A 16,246-nucleotide genomic window follows, 5' to 3' on the forward strand; every position below is an offset into this window, starting at 1 on the left:
GAGGAGTCCGCGGCCGCCTCCTCGCCCCCGGGGCCCGGCCTGGTGCTCGGGGCTCAGCCCCCCGCCAGTTCCTAGGGGTGCCACGTGCGGTGTCAGCTTTGCTGGCACCCTCGGAGCGACTCTCTTGAAATCCTCTCTGCTCGCGGTTCCATGGACAGGTTACAGCTTCGCCAGGCGAATGCGCAGCTTTTCTCTGGCATCCAGCGCATTTTTATGAACACTTTGGATGAGCCGTCACCTCTTCCTTATTTAAGTAAATTCGGAGTGCGCCCTTTTATAAACAGAAGACTTTGAACTGTATTTCGTGGGGGCCCTGTGGGAGGTGACCTGACGCCTTCCCTGGCTGAGGGGGGCTGGGGGGAGACTGGCACTCGAGCAGGAGGAATGATCACCTGAGGGGACGAGGTGGTCATTGGACCCTCATTCCAGACTGAGAGGAGCTTCCAGATGCTGGCACAGTGGCCCGGCCGCAGGGCTCCCCTGAGACGACACTGGGTATTTATTTGTGCACAGACCACGGGAGGAGTTTCCTTCTTCCCTAGGCTTTACGTGTTTCCCCCGACTCTTCCCACACCCGTATTAGGACCTGCTAATGAAGTTGCCCTTGGGGTTTTTGGTGAAAGGCCAGGCGCAGGTGGCCTCTGGCTGTGTCATCTCAGTGGGCCAGCTGTGAGCACGGCAGGAGGGACTGAGCCTCTGAGCAGCCCCCACATGCAAAGGGAACAGGGCCTGGAAACCGCCGAGGAGGAAACTTGCCGGAGGCACAGCCAGGACTGGGGCGGGGAAGGTGCTCCTTGGACATCCTCTGTGAACCTTCTGGAAGGCTGCTGGCAGTTTTTCCTTTTTGTCCACACCCTGCTCTTTTTAATACTTGTACTTAATCGGTGTATTTGTTTTTTCCCTGCTCATCTTCGAAACGGGTGGGCCCTCTAGTTCATTCTCATTGTTAGATTTTACCTTTTACACGTGTACCCAATCTGCAATAAACTCTTCCCTCTTGAACAAAAGTCTTTGGGGGTGGGCGGAGGTATCTGTGTTGTTTTGCAAAGGACATGCATGATCAGGGCACTCCTTCTCAGCCCAGGGTTCAGTAGGGGCAAGTGTCTGCTTTTGCAAGTCTCAGGGCTACAGGGGGAAGAGAAGGCCTGGGAGGGGAGGTGTCTTGGTTGAAGATTGTCTGATTACATGCGCAGGGAGTCACCCGACATTCAGGACTAACCAGTAGTTACCGGTGTACGCTGAGGGATCTTAGGGAACCAACAGCAGGAAGGTTAGGCTTTGTAGGAAACAGGGAGTCTGGGCAGCTGTTCCTCCATGTCTGTGTTTCTGTGTCCTTCTCTGAGGTGGTGCGATCTCCCTTGCCTCTGCTGTTTTCAGTGGCTTGCAAGCTCCAGTTTTCTCTGCAAGGCCCTCGTTTCCATCCCTTTGTTCCTGGCAGCTTGCCTGTGGCTCAAGTTACCCTGGTACTACCTCTGTCCCCAACTCCTCCAGGCTTTCCAATCCCACGGCCTGGAAACCATCTGCTTGGGCTCTGGATCCTCTAGTTCAAATCGTGGAAGGAATGAGACGACCTGAGGTCCAGGCGCTGTGATGATTCTGGGACTGGAGCTGACCACTGATCTGGTCCAGAGGTTGGTCACAAAGTGCAGATGGGCTTCCCAGGCCCGCAGCTGGAGCAGAGACAGGCTGCAGGAGGAGGCAACTTCACAAAACGTGTGACGCAGGAGTCTAGAACACTCTGCTGTGTCTCCTCGCTGGTTGTAGCGCAAGCTCTTTCATCACCTTCAATGGAAATACTTTTAATGGAAGGGAAGAGCCAACGTCAAGGAAGATAGAGGAAAATGAATGGGGACGGACAAGGCCTCTGGCTCTCAGGCAGCAGAACCTGAAGCTGGGCTCCTCCTCTTCAACTGTGAGGGTCAAGCCATTTGCTGAAGACAGAAGAAAGTAAGTGGCCTGGGCTGCTCCTGTCACTGGTGCCAGGACGAAGGGGCATCTTCCTAATCCCCCCTCTTTGTGAAGATGGGATGGAGACAGGAAATGCCATGAACCAGGTGGGGTAGACTGCTGGCAGCCCAGGCTGGAGTGTACTAGCGCAGTCGTGGTTCATGGCAGGCTCAACCTCCTGGGCTCAGACGATCTTGCCACCTCAGCCTCCAAGTAACTGGGGACTCACACCACCACACCCGGCTGATTTTTTTTTTGTAGAGACAGGGTCTCGCTGTGTTGCCTAGGCTGGTCTTGCACTTCTGAGCTCAAGCAGTCCTCCCACCTCTGCCTCCCAAAGTGCTGGGATTGCAGACATGAGCCACCATGCCCAGGTGCTTTTTAAATGATTAAATCCCAGAAAAACTTAGAGAAGTATATGGTAGTCAAGGAGCCAACCAAGAAGTTAAGGAACATATCCAAGCTCATAGAATTAGATGGGAGTGTATGTTCTTTTGGGGGTAAATCAAGGCCTGGAGGTGAGGTGTCATCTAAATAAGCATCCTAGAGACTCTGATACTACCACAGAGTGTTCATCTGCCCACGGGCTTAGCAAACATTTATTATGATCTAATTCTGTTCCCAGAATCCAAGTTGAATACAGGTACCTGGCTGCTGGGCCCCTCAGATTCTGCACGGAGAGAGTGGCACGTGCTGTTTGTTGTTCCCTTGAGCTGGAGCCGATGTCCAGAGACACGTGAGTGGGATAGAGAGAGAGGAGTGTGACGCTCAGCTCGGAGCTGTGCCAGGGGTCTCAGTGTCTTATTCTCTCTCCCTCTCTCTCCCCACAAAGGTTGCGGTGGCAGAAATGTGTCGAACGTATGAACTGCAGGCATTTGGCAAGACTTCCCCCAAACAACATCTTCATGGAAAACATGGTGAAGTGTGAGTTAGGAGGTGGTGAGGGCCGCTCAGGACAGATGAACCATGTTGAAAGGAAGAGTGCTGACTCGGGTCTAGGTGAAAGAAAGCGCCCTAGCGTAGCTTGCGGTCCCATGGAAACACAACCCACGCCGTGCAAGTTCACGTTAAGTTCACGATAAACATTTTTTCAGGGAACAGGTGAAGTTAATTTTATAGTATATTTAACATCCAGTATACCGAAATATATCCAACGAATGGTCATTTGGCATGATAAAAAAATCAGTGGAATAGTTCACATTATTGTTGTATTAAATCTTTGAAAGCTGATGTGCTGTTGACATTCATGGGGCATCTCTGTTTGGAAGGAGTGCAGGCATTGCACAGAATTAGCAGGCGACAGAAGTGCATGTTCTTTTCAGGGATAAATCAAAAGCCTGGAGGTGAGGGGTCATCTAAGTCATGAGCCTAGATAGAGACTCAGATACAACCAGCAGAGTGTTCATCTGTTGCTGGTGGTTGCTGTACAGGACAGGGTGGCTCTGCACACGGGTCGCAGCTTCAGCCTGTCTTTACCACCCCCACCCCCTCCCGCTTTTTTTTTGCATATGATGTGAGTGATGGGGTAGAAAGAATGTTTATCTGCTGTTTTAAATGGAATGGACACATTTAAAAGGACCTAAGCAGGTCAAGACACTGGTCCAGACCTGTGGCATGAAGTCCGAGTGCAAAGTGCTGAGATTTTCACGCAACTGCCCAAGGCCTTGGCCTGCAGCCCTGTGCCCTGGGAAGGGTCTGGGATGGCCGAGTCACAGGAACTCTCAGGGCTGCCTGACCCCAGCAGCCTCGTACAGTGCCTTGTGAGAAACACGGACAGACCACCAGTGGGACTAACCAGGCCGCTGAGCCAGGCTGGAGTTCTGGGGGCCTTGGCACGTGTGGCGCACAGGAAGCACGGCCTTGGCACGGATGCCATGAGGTGTTCCGGACGCCTAGGGCATGTGTGCTTGACGTCTGGCCATACCAGAGCAGTTCTGGAGAAGGGGCTGAGACTCGGTTGCTCTGGACGGTCAGCCCGAGGTCAGCGGCTGGGGGCCATGAGGAGTCAGATTTGAGTGCAGAGTCAGAGTAAGATTCTGAGTAAGAGCAGACCAGTGGCAGAGTCAGGAGTGATCCTGCAGTTCTTGGAAATGCCTGGATGCACTCGACAGTCACAATCCCGAAACATGGCTGCTTGTGGTGCCTTCCGTCTCATCTCCTTGGCGCTACGCCCTGGCCCTGAGCGGCAGATGCCAAGTTACATCTTCGTTTAATAAAGGAGGAGATTCGGAATGGCCAGGCTCATCCAGGCTTGCTGGCTGGCCTTGCCGCTCCTGGCGTCCAGGGCGGGTGTCCCTCGAATGTGGCTGCTCCCCTCAGCGGTCAGAGGGACGCGTGTGTCGTCCGGCAGGGTGGGGTGGGGAGGAGGCTGCGAAGTCATCAGAGGCACCGACGCGTTAGTCCTGTGGCTGTTTAGATCAAAGTCCAAGTGGTCTCTCCAGAGGGAGGCCGACAGGAAAACCTTGGCTAATCCTGGCCAAGGGTTTTAAGTTGCTTTTAAGTCTTGTGATAAAAGGACGAACAGGACAGTTCTGCCAGTGCTGAATGGCTGAGGGGAGGAAAAAGGCCTATTTGCTGAGGAGACAATCCTCTGCCCACCATGGCCCTTTCACTTGGGCAGATCCAAGCGCCACAAGCCTCTAGCACGGTCAGGATGGCCTCGTCACCGTGGGCCGAGCCTGGCGCATCGCGAGGCTTGAACGCCTGTTGGTGCTGAGGTGGGAGTCGGACCTGGGAAACGTCTTTCCAACCACCCAAGCCCAAAGCTACAAAGCAGCCAGCTTCTTCCTGCCAGGATGAGGAAGTGACATGCCTGCCCAGCTTTCCCCAAATCTTGGTTTTGGCAAGGAAAAATATTCGTAACTGGAGACAGAAAAATAATTCACTTCATGTTTCTGGCATATGATGGCTCTTGTGTTGGAATTCATAGCAACACTTGTAGTTTGTCTTCTGACCTGGCTGGAGGAGCCTGGCTCTCTCCAAGGAGACAGCGTGCCGTAGGGGTCACACCACCCTTGGTTTCACTAAGAGAAAAATGTGATATGCCCTGGTCTGAGCAATCTGCATTTCTGGTTCATAGCAGCCCAGGCTGGGAGTGATGTGTCAGTGTTGTTAACAGTAGTTTTGGGGTTTTTATTATTATTAATATTGTGAAGACAAGGTTTCACTATGTTGCCCATGCTGGTCTCAAATTCCTGAGCTCAAGCAATCCTCCTGCCTCGGCCTCCCAAAGTGCTGGGATTATAGGTACGAGCCACTGTGACCGGCCAGCTTTGGGTTTTTAAATAGTATTCTTATGAGTACAAAGGACCTGGGAATGTCTTCATAGACTGAACTTTCCAAACTTATCTAAAAGAAAAATCCAAAAGATGATTCTTCTACTTATCCCAGAGGAAACAGAAGAAAACTGTAAAAATGGGGTTTGTTGGCTTGGCTAACTTTTTTGCAGTTTTGAGGTCCTCCCCTTCCTGCTTATAAGTCAAGTAGGAAGTCTTGAAACTTCCCAGCCTCCTTCCCCTGCAGGGATAAGTTGTGAAGTCCACAGGATAAAGAGTGAATAGACTTTATGCTACAAAAAAGGAAGGTAGCTGCTAGGATTTCTGCCCTGCTTGAAGGAGACAATGATTTCCTCCCACTGGGGAAGGGCACACGTAGCTGGGTGGAGGCACTGGTGTATTTGATCATGTGTGTGGCTTATGCAGACTTGGGGATTTCAGCCCCATTCTGCTTTTGTTTGTGAACACGCTTTGGCCTGATGTGATTTCACATGAGGCTGTGGGGCTGGCTGCCAGCCCGTAACCCGACACACACCAGGAACTGGGCAGTTTTTCCACCGAGCTCAGTGGTGGGCTCTTCCAGCTCTTTCAAGGAAACACTCCTGCTTCTTGACCCAGAAGGAACCTGTTCACATCACTGGCCTTCTGTCTTCTTTAGCAGTGATGGAGAATGCGGAGGACTGACGTAGTTGGAAGGAACAAGCCAAGTCCATGGTTTGCATGTGATTTTAACATCCAGTAAAAAATACCAAAGAACCTGGTGAAAATTTCAACCCCAACCAACTCTCTCAGTGGATCTACACTGCTCATGCTGTTTTAGTTCAATTCAATTTACTAAAAGGGGGGACAAAGTAGGTGAGTCTGACAGCATCCTGGGATTCTCTGGCCACCCCCTGCAATTGACTCACACGACCACTGCCATCTCATGCCCCTGAGAGGAGGACACGAGACACCAGGCGTGTGTGGTCATGTTCCTGACCCTCTGGCTCAGTTCTGCTCTTTGAGCTGAGTGCTGCTCGTGGTTCCCGCACAGGACACCTGGACTCGCCCTGTTTTGTGTGCGAGGTGGAACTTAAGTGTGGTGTTTCATCATAGGGTCAGAGTTCTTTTGGGTTGACTTCATAAACCACTGATTCGTGGCCACAGTGGGAGAAAGACGCTCACTGAGTGTGATCGGTCTGCAAGTCTGCAGCAACGAGCTTCAGATTTCCAGGTTCTCTGTTCTTCAAGCCCTCTTGCTTTCTCCCAGAGGCCTAATGGTGGTTCAGTTCCTGTGTGTGGACCAGACTCTCGACCATCCAGCCACATTGCCTCACGTGCGGCCACACTTCTGCTGCTGTGGGTCGTTCGATTTTAGACCCAAACCACCTCTGCTTTGATTTTTCCTTAATTGGTTTACATTTATTTGAAGTGATGGTGGGGTGTTCTTTTTAGGAGTTAAGATTGGATAAAATAAGTGAATGTTGCATAAACCACAACAAATATACTAACTAGATCTTATCATTAGGAAGCCCTTATGTTGATGCCAACAATATTTTTTTATTAAGAATTACTTTACTTATGTTTCAGTTAATTTTCCTTAGTTGTAAAGTTTAAAAACAATAAAGGCAGTGGAGAGACTGTGTTTTTTTTTCTTTTTTCTTTTTTAGGTTCCAAGAGGAAACTGCTCTATTACCCTTGCTTTAGGCTTGTTAAGACAGGGTAGGTGAAGTATCAGACATGCGGTACATGACTTAGGTATTGCTAATTTTCTTCCACTACTGTTCAAGTTCCCAAAGTATAATATTCACAAGTTACTATCAGTGAGGATGTTCTGTCAGTTAATTTACCATTAACTTGGTCATTTAAAATTTTATTTTTTATTTTAAATATGTGGGGTACAGTTCAGGGTTAGGCATACAAATGTTCATTGTGCAGGTACCCTTGTTGATGAGGTGTGTCCGCCCCCCTCCACAGTTTCCCACTACTGCCAGTCCCAGCCCCATTCTCCCCTGGCAGTTTCCCACTACTGCCAATCCTTTTCTTATAGTGTTAGTCGTTCAAGGTCCACTTATGAGAACACGTGATACTCGGTTCTCTGTTTCTGTGATAGATCACTCAGTATTATAGACCCCAAGTCCATCCAAGTTGCTGTGAAGTTCATAATTTTGTCCTTCTTTATGGCTGCGTAATAGTCCATTGTGTATATGTACCACATTTTTAAAATCCAATCTTTCAATAGGCAACACGGTTGGTTCCGTGTTTTTGCTATTGTGAATAATGCTACAATAAACATGCGTATGGAGGCATCTTTTTCATAGAGTGATTTGAGTTCCTCCGGGTATATTCCCAGTAGGGGGGGATTGCAGGGTCATATGGGAGGTCAATTTTGAGATCTTTTAGGAATCGCTACACTGTTTTCCACAGAGGTTGTACTAGTTTACACTCCTACCAACAGTGAGAAGTATTCCCTTTTCCCTGCATCCTCTCCAGCATCTGTTGTTTTTTGAGTTATAAATGATGGCCATCCTGACTGGAGTTAGGTGGTATCTCAGTGTGGTTTTAATTTGCATTTCTTTGATGACTAGTGAGGCGGAGCATTTTTTCATGTATCTGTTGGTTGCTTGTAATATCTTCTTTTGAGAAGTGTCTATTCATACTTTTGCCCACTTTGTATTGAGGCTGTTTTTTTCTTTTTGGCACGTTTGAGTTCCTTGTAGATCCTAGATGTTAGGCCTTTGTCAGATATACAAATATTTGTATATTTGTATACAAATATTTTGTTAGCAAATATTTTTTTCCCATTCTGTGGGCTGTCTCCCTGCTCTCTCAAAGATTTCTTTGGCTTTGCAGAAGCTTGTCAGTTTGATGAGGTCCCACTTGTCTATCTTATCTCTTATGGCATGGAATTGGTTGCCAGTTCCAATTTCCATAGGGTGTCCCCTGCATTTTCTAAGGTTCTTATAGTTTGAGGTTTTATGTTTAGATCTTTGATTAATTTAGAATTGACTTTTGTGTGTGGTGATAGGTAGGGGTCTTGTTTTAATCTTCTGCATGTGATCAGCCAGTTTTCCCAGCCCTATACTAAATAGGTTCTCTTCTCCCCAGTGGTTGGTGATGGAGGCTTTGTCAAAGGTGATTTGGCTGAGAAATTGATGCTTTGCTTCTGGAATCTCTATTCTGTTCCATAGGTCTATATGCCTGTTCTTGTACCAATACCAGGCTATTTTGAATATTGTAGCTTTATAATAAAGCTTAAAGTCTGAAAGCGTAATGCCTCTTGCTTTGTTTTTTTGCTGAGGATTGTTCTGGCTTCTTGTGGTCATTTATGTTTCCATATGAATTCCTGTATTATCGTTTCCAGGTCTGAGAAGAATGCTGCTGGTGATTTAATGGGCATTGCATTAAATCTGTAGATTGCCTTGGGTAGGATGGATGTCTTAACAATACTGATTCTAACTTGGGCTTTTAAAAAATCTAAGATGTACTTTCCCTTCCCTGCATTTTACTGTCTATTACTTTCCTTCTTAATGGTTTATAAAATGTTGGATCATGGATGGGAACATACCTAAAGTCCCTTGTTTAGCTGTTTGTAAGATTCAGGCCTAGGTCATTTGTCGAAGTACCAGTCAGAGGGAGATATCTGCCAGAGAAAGCCCATTTTTCTGATTTTGGTCAGGAAAGACTCCATCCTATAGGTTATTGAGCAAAAACTATGACTGAACTAGAGTTGAGCATTTTCTCTTAATGATTATTACTATTTAAACTTTAGGAACAAAAAAGATATTGCCAACAATTCAATTACAAATGCCATTTTATTCCGCTTTTTCTGTCAAACAGAATTGTTCATTCCAAACCTTTGCTTTTAGAGAATAGCCGAGTGTGTAGGAAAAAAGAGTGACCACTTCAGGTAAGTTGCAAGAGAAATAGAGCTAGAATGTTAGTTTCAACTCAAAGTTCACAACATACAAAGAACTGATTTATGCAATACAGATCTTTTCTCAAATATTTTTCACAGAACTCCACACAGCAATCTACTAGAAAAGTAGAATTATACAACACCAAAATAACATTGTTTCTTAGTACAAATTCCTAATCAAAAGGAGGGTGGAGATAGTTTAATAACAAATAGAAGGTAGAATGGGTGTTGCTTAATACAGCACCAGGTAGCCTCTGTTCTCAACCGGTGGGGGGCGGGGGGCAGCGTTAGCGATGGCTGTGCCTCATTGCATGGGCACGGGCAAGCCTCAGGAGTGAGCTTTGGTACTTGCGTTTAACAGAAAAACAAAGGTGGTGAACCCAGAGCACTTCCATCCTTTCACTCTGTTGTGCTCTGAAGACAACAGACCAGGAAAAAAACGGGAACTATTTCACACTTGCTATAACTTAGGATCCTTCACATTAACCACACAACAAAATAAAAGAGCCTCTCCCAAACCATACTTTTCTAGGTCTAAAACATGCTCGAAGAATAACATTGATAGAAATAATTCATTGAGATGTTTTAAATTACATTTACCATAATTTAAACATACCTACTTAGATCCCAGAAATTTCAGTGCTGAAAGAAGCACAATTGTTTGGAAAAATACAGAACCCAAATTACAGCATAAAATCCCCCATCCCGGTATTTTAACCCATTTCCCCACTGTTAAAATCACATTTCTCAAGATTGTAGATAAACGGGAAACATTTTTCATAATGTAGCTAGAATAAGTGGGTTGACTTGCTCCACTGTATGTTTCCATAATTGCTGAAAATAGACTTCTCATTATGACTAAAAATATAGATTTTTTAAAACTACAGAACCCAGCAGCCAGTTTTCTGCTTTGCTGTTCCCCCCCAAAAGTCAAGCAAAGTCTACAAAAATAGCAATTTTAAAAAATATTTTGCTTCTTCGAGCAAATTTAAGTTACATTCAGATGTGATCGCTATTTCTAAGAGAACGATGCTCGGGTACTCCCCTGCCCAGCTGGGGGCACAGGGCCAATGTGCAGCTGTCATCATCAGTAGCGGGTTTGGTATTCGTGATGCCACCGGTTAAAATCGTTGTAAAACAGAACAATGCTTCCTGAAGCCATGCCGGAAATGATGCACCTGGAGAAGCACAGAGAAGGAGGGTGTTACCGACCTGTGTTTCCCAGGGATCTGTGACTAAAGAAACAACGGCCCTCCCCCTATCCCGGGTAAACACAGAGGATGGCTGTCCAACCTACAGTGTGAGAGCACCAAGGGGTATCTTCCCATGACAGAAATGCATCCCTGAGTGAGCTCAGAGTACTGCCTCTGACATGCCACAAGGATCTGCCGCTGCTTGTTTCTTCATTGAAAAGGCAAGTACAACCAGTATGTGCAGGATGAGTCGCTAAAACCTCTGTCATTTATGGGGGGGGCGGTGCTGGGCTGGCAGGACCTATCCTTTCCAGAGGCATCAGAGCCAAAAGGACTCACAGCCTCAAAGTAATTCCTGGTGGAGGAAGCAGCACACGTTCCAGTGACACAGATATCATGTCTGACAGGTGTGGAATCAGTGGAGAGTAAGAAGTGTGACGACCATAATTTGGGCTGGTCTCTCCTCTGCAGAGGAATATTCTGTGTCCATCATGCTCTCAGCAGGGGACAGCGATTCACTGATAGTCCCTAAACACAGGAGCTGCAGCTGCTGCTCTCCTGCCCTGAGGAGTGGCATGAGGAGAGAGATGAACAGTGTGGAGGAGACTTTCTTGGAGCTGCTCTAAGGCCGAGCTGTTACCTGGGACCTTTTCCTGAGTAGTTGGGCCAGGATTGGACTTTAGAAGCCATATTTGACATCCTTCCTGGTACCTTGTATCAAAATTAGGAATTGAAAATGTGTCACTAAAAAACCAAACCAAAACAAAAAGCATAAAAGAAGGTGGTAATGAGGAAACAAGAAGAAAACTGAGGCAGGCAGAAAACAAAAAGGCCAAGTCAGTCTTTCCTTATCAGTAGTTAAACTTTATATGTAAAGAGACTAAACTCTCCAGACAAAAGGAAGAAACTGGCAGACTGGATAAGATACATGATCCAACAATAACGCTGTCTACAGGAGACTTGCTTTAGATCTAAAGACACAAACAGGTTGAAAGAATGGAAAAATATGTTCCATGTAAATAGTAACAAAAAAAGAGCTGAGATGTAGTTTGAGTCAAAAACTGTGCAAGATACCAAGAAGGACACTATAAAATATAGCAATTACATATGCACTAAACATCAAACCCCCAAGATATATGGAGCAAACACAAAAAGAAATGAAGGGAGAAACAGTTTTACAATAACAGCTGAAGACTTCAATACCCCACTTTCAATAATGAGCAGAACACCCAGGCAGAAAAGTAAGGAAACAGACCACTTGAACAATTCTCTAAGCCAACTGGACCTAACACAAATATATGGGACATCCATCAAGGAACAATAGAATGCACCTGGAATACTCTCCAGGATAAACCACATATTAGGCCATAAAACAAGTGTTAATTATTTAGAAAGATTAAAATCGATTAAAGTACTTTTTCTGATCAGAATGAAAATAACACAAGGAAAACAGGAAAATTCACAAATACGTGGAAATTAAATAACGGGTCAAAGAAAAACATCATAAGAAAAATTAGAAGACACCCTAAGACAAATGAGAACACAATCTGCCAAAACTTACAGAATGCAGCAAAAGTAATGCTAAGGGGGAAATTTATAGCTGTAAACATACCTTAGAAAAGAAATATCTCAATACAGTAACCTAACATAACACTTTAAGGAACTAGACAAAGAAAAGCAGACTAAACCCAAAGCCAGCAGAAGGAAGAAAATAAAAATGATTAGAACAGAGATAGATAAAATAGTAAAACAATAGAAAAACCAAACTGAAAGCTGGTTTTTCGAAAATGTTGACAAAATTGACAATCCTCTAGCTAGACAAAAAATGATGATTCAAGTTACCAAAGTCAGAAATGAAAGTGAGGACATCATAATTGATTTTGTAAAAATAACAGAATTATAAGAGAATATTAGGAACGATTGTATACCAATAAATTGTATATCCTAGAGGAAATGAACACATTCTTAGAAACACACAATATATCAAAACAGAACCATGAAGAAATAGAAATACTGACTAGACTTATAGCTAGGTGAGGAAGCTGAATCAGTAATCAAAAACCTCCCAATAAAGAAAAGTCCTGGGCCAGAAGCCTTCACTGATGAATTCTACCAAACATTTAAAAAAAGATTAACACTAACCACCTCAAATTTTTCCAAAAAACTAAAGAGGAAGGAACACATCCTAACTCATTCAGTGAAGACAACATTACCCTGACACTAAAGCCAGACAAAGACACTACAAAAAAAGAGTGTACAGATCATATTCCTAATGCATACAAATATAAAATACTAGCAAACTGAACTTATCAGCCTATTAACAGGATATACACCATGACCCAGCAGGATTTATCCCTAGCATGAAGGATGATTCAACATAAAAAAAATCAACATAATATACCACATTAACAGAATGTACAAAAAAATCCCACATGATCATCTCAATTGATGCTGAAAAGGCATTTGACAAAATTCATTCTTTCATCAAACTAGGAATAGAAGAAAACTATCTCAAACAGCATTTATGAATAAGGAATAGCATACATCATACTCAAAAGTTTTCCCCCTATGATCAGGAACATGGCAAGGATGCCCACTCTTATCACTTTTATTCAATGAAGTACTGACAGTCCTAGACAGAGCAATTAGGCAAGAAAAAGAAAAGGCATCCAAATGGGAAAGGAGAAGTAAATTATCTGTTCATAGATGACATGATCTTATATGTAGGAAATCCTAAAGATTCCACAAAACAATGTTAGAGCTAATAAATGAATTCAGCAAATTTGGAGGATATATAATCAACACAAAAATCAGTTGCATTTTATACACTAACAATACAAAAAGAAAATTAAGAACAATTCCACTTACACAATAGCATCAAAAAGAATAAAATATCAGGGAATAAATTTAACCTAGGAAGCAGAAGACTTGTTACTTTTGAAAACTACAAAACACTAATGAAAGAAATAAAAGACGTAAATAAATGAAAACACATGACATGTTGATGCACTGGAAGACTTAATATCAAGATATCAACGCTACTCAAAGCAATCTACAAATTCAATGCAATCCCTATCAAAATCCCAATAATTTTTTTTTCAGAACTAGACAACCCATCCTAAAATTTATATGGAATCTCAAGGGACCTGTGAATAGCCAAAACAATCTTGAGAAAGAAGAAATAGTTGGAAGTATCACATTTCCTGATTTGAAAGACCAATAAAATACAGAGTTTAGAAGCAAGCCTTCCCATATATAATTAAATAACTTTCAACAGGGTGTTAAGATCATTCAATGGTTCGGAAAGTACAGTTTTTTCAATAGATGTTGCTGGGAAAACTGGATGTCCACATGCAGTACAATGAAGTTGGATCCTTGACTACCATTTTATATAAAAACGAAGTTAAATGGATTAAAAACCTAAACATAAGACCATAAAACTCTTAGAAGAAAGCATAGGTGAAAAACTTCGTAATCTTGAATTTTGCAATGATTTCTTGGACATGGTACCAAAAGCACTGGTAACAAAAGGAAGAAAAAGTGGGTTTCATAAAAATTTGAAGCTTTTGTGCAGCTAAGGACACTATGAGAAGAGCAAAAAGACATCACTAGTCTTTAGAGGACTATAAATCAAAACCATAATTGAGTGACCACGTCACACTCATTAGGACAACTATTATTTTTTAAACAAAGAACAAAAAAACAAAACCGGAATACTGCAAGTATTGGTGAGGATGTGGAGAAACTGGAACCCTGTGCATTACTGATGGTAATGCAAAATGGTGCAGCCACAGTGGAAAAGTCCGGCAGTTCAACAAAAAGTTAAATACAGAATTACCATATGACTCAGCAACTCCACTCCTGGGTATATACCCTAAAGGACTGTATACACGGACTTGAACAGATATCTGTATGCTAATGTTCAAAGCATCATTACTTATAACAGTCAAAAGATAGAAACAACCCAAGTGTCTATCAGTAGATGAATGGATAAACAAAAGACAGTATATGCTTTCAATGGATTATTTAGCCTTAAAAAGGGATGAGATTCCGACACCTGCTGCAACATGCATGAACCTTGAGAACATTATGCTAAGTAAAATAAGCCAGGCACAAAAGGACACATAGCTATATGATTCCACTTACAGAAGGGTCTAGAAGTGGCAAATTCATAAAGACAGAGTAGAATGGAAGTGAGCTAGGAGAGGGGGAGTCATTGACAGGTAAAGCGTTTGGGATGACAAAAAAGTTCTGGAAATGGATGGTGGTGATGGTGGCACAACACCGTAAATGTTCTTAATGCCGCTGAATTGTCCACTGAAAAATGGTTTAAATGGTAAATGCTGTGTATATGTTGCCACGATAAAAAATATAGGAACTAAATGTTAAGAGGAAATAGATGCCAGATAAAGATTATCCCCCAAAATTTACCACTTGGGAGGTTTTAGGAAATAATACTTATCACTCAGTGGAATCCTCATGGGCAGAGATAAAGGCATTTCATATTACACATGTTTATAGCTCCTAAAATTTGATTTATGAAAAAAAGGTACTTTAAAGAAATATAAAAAGCTTTACAGCAATGTCACTGGAGACTTTGCTACTTAAATTCTGTCTGTTCCTTGAGAATTCTGATTTTGTTCCAGAGTGGCAAGGTCATCAGAAAGAAAATCATGCTTTTTCAAACATGTTCTTGGAAACCTAAATGTTCATTGGCTTTTAAAATTGCGCAGCCGCGCCCCCCTCCCCAGCTCAACATGTATCAGCCCACATGAAGAAACTCCCCTCTGCAATGTGCCGTGATTCCCTGGTTACCTCTGGTCGTAGGACAGTGCCATGGCCCGGATGCCAGCATCGCAGCCTGGATAGGCAAAGAGCTTCTTGAGGTCCGATACCTGCCGGACCACGACCACCCCACCGTCTCCTCCTGTGAGCAGGTACTGCCCATCTCGGCTCAGCTGGATGGCCTGTGGGACACAGTAACGGTCAGTGGAGATGTGATTTTAGCCAGTGCTGGCCCCACCCTGTGTTGGCTCCATTCCCATGCTATGCTTCTGCATGCCGGGGCAGGAGAGACAGATCCTTAGGAACTTTTAGGAATTCATGACTGTAGAAGACTTGCCATTTTCCACATATCGAGTGGACAGTCACGCAAGACTTGCGATTGTTTTGGTTTTGCTTTTTGAATTTTTGCCTTTTTAGGAATGAAGTGGCAAACTCATCCAATCCACGCCATGCTGCTGGAGTGGTGTGTGAGCACAGACTGGGACCAGCACTCCAAGGAGGAGGCTCCTGGCTCCAATTAATCACTCTTCTGGTGAACTGTGGACAGGCCAGCCCATTTTGTCTGGAACTTGGCAGACAGTGTCAGCTGACCTCACATCCCTTCCAAGACCCTGCTGCCCTGTGTCTCAGACCCCAGGGTAGCGTCCAGCAGCCTCAGTACCTGCTCTGGATTTTCACAGCAGTTGGGAGTAAGACTTGGTAGATAGCCACAACTTCCAGAGTGATTAAACCCCAGATTCAGCATTTTCCTGCCCCAAGATTGACAGTGCCCCAGCCTGTCATTTAGTCAGTGCTAGTGTGTGGCCCCCTGTCCTTTCCTGTCAGTGCTGAACAGATGGTGCAATCCTAGAATGTACGCTTTGATTCTGTAAAATGGGCATCCACAAATGAAAGCCTGTGGACCAAATGTAGACCACCGCCTATTTCTATACAATTTTCTTTCTTTTTTTTTTTTTTTAGTTGGGGGTCTCACTCTGTCACCCAGACTGGAGTGCAGTGGTACAATCACAGCTCAGTGCAGCCTTGACCTGCTGGGCTCATGCAATCCCTCAGCCTCCTAAGTAGCTGGGACTTACAGGTGTGCACATCTGGCTAATTTTTTTTAGAGATGAGGTCTCACTATGTTGTCCAGCCTAGCCTTGAACTCC

At 44.3% G+C, this 16,246-nt stretch overlaps 1 protein-coding gene across 2 annotated transcripts in view; it reads right to left on the minus strand.

The window, feature by feature from the left end:
• Window positions 1-8,997: 8,997 nt before the first annotated feature.
• The window catches only part of LRBA (LPS responsive beige-like anchor protein), a 216,927-nt gene continuing 209,678 nt past the window's right edge, over window positions 8,998-16,246 (minus strand). The window contains exons 14-15 of one of the 2 annotated variants that reach the window (XM_021708074.1): window positions 15,129-15,280; window positions 8,998-10,298 (exon numbers count right to left, since the gene is read on the minus strand). In XM_021708074.1, coding sequence (XP_021563749.1) covers window positions 10,208-10,298; window positions 15,129-15,280 — 243 coding nt within the window. In that variant the 3' untranslated portion in view covers window positions 8,998-10,207. The remainder of the gene's footprint in view (window positions 10,299-15,128; window positions 15,281-16,246) is intronic. The other variant, XM_021708075.1, reaches the window with a different exon arrangement.

The sequence above is a fragment of the Carlito syrichta genome, unplaced genomic scaffold (assembly GCF_000164805.1).
Source record: "Carlito syrichta isolate Samal-C Ts95f unplaced genomic scaffold, Tarsius_syrichta-2.0.1 Scaffold130554, whole genome shotgun sequence".
Lineage (NCBI taxonomy): Eukaryota > Metazoa > Chordata > Mammalia > Primates > Tarsiidae > Carlito > Carlito syrichta.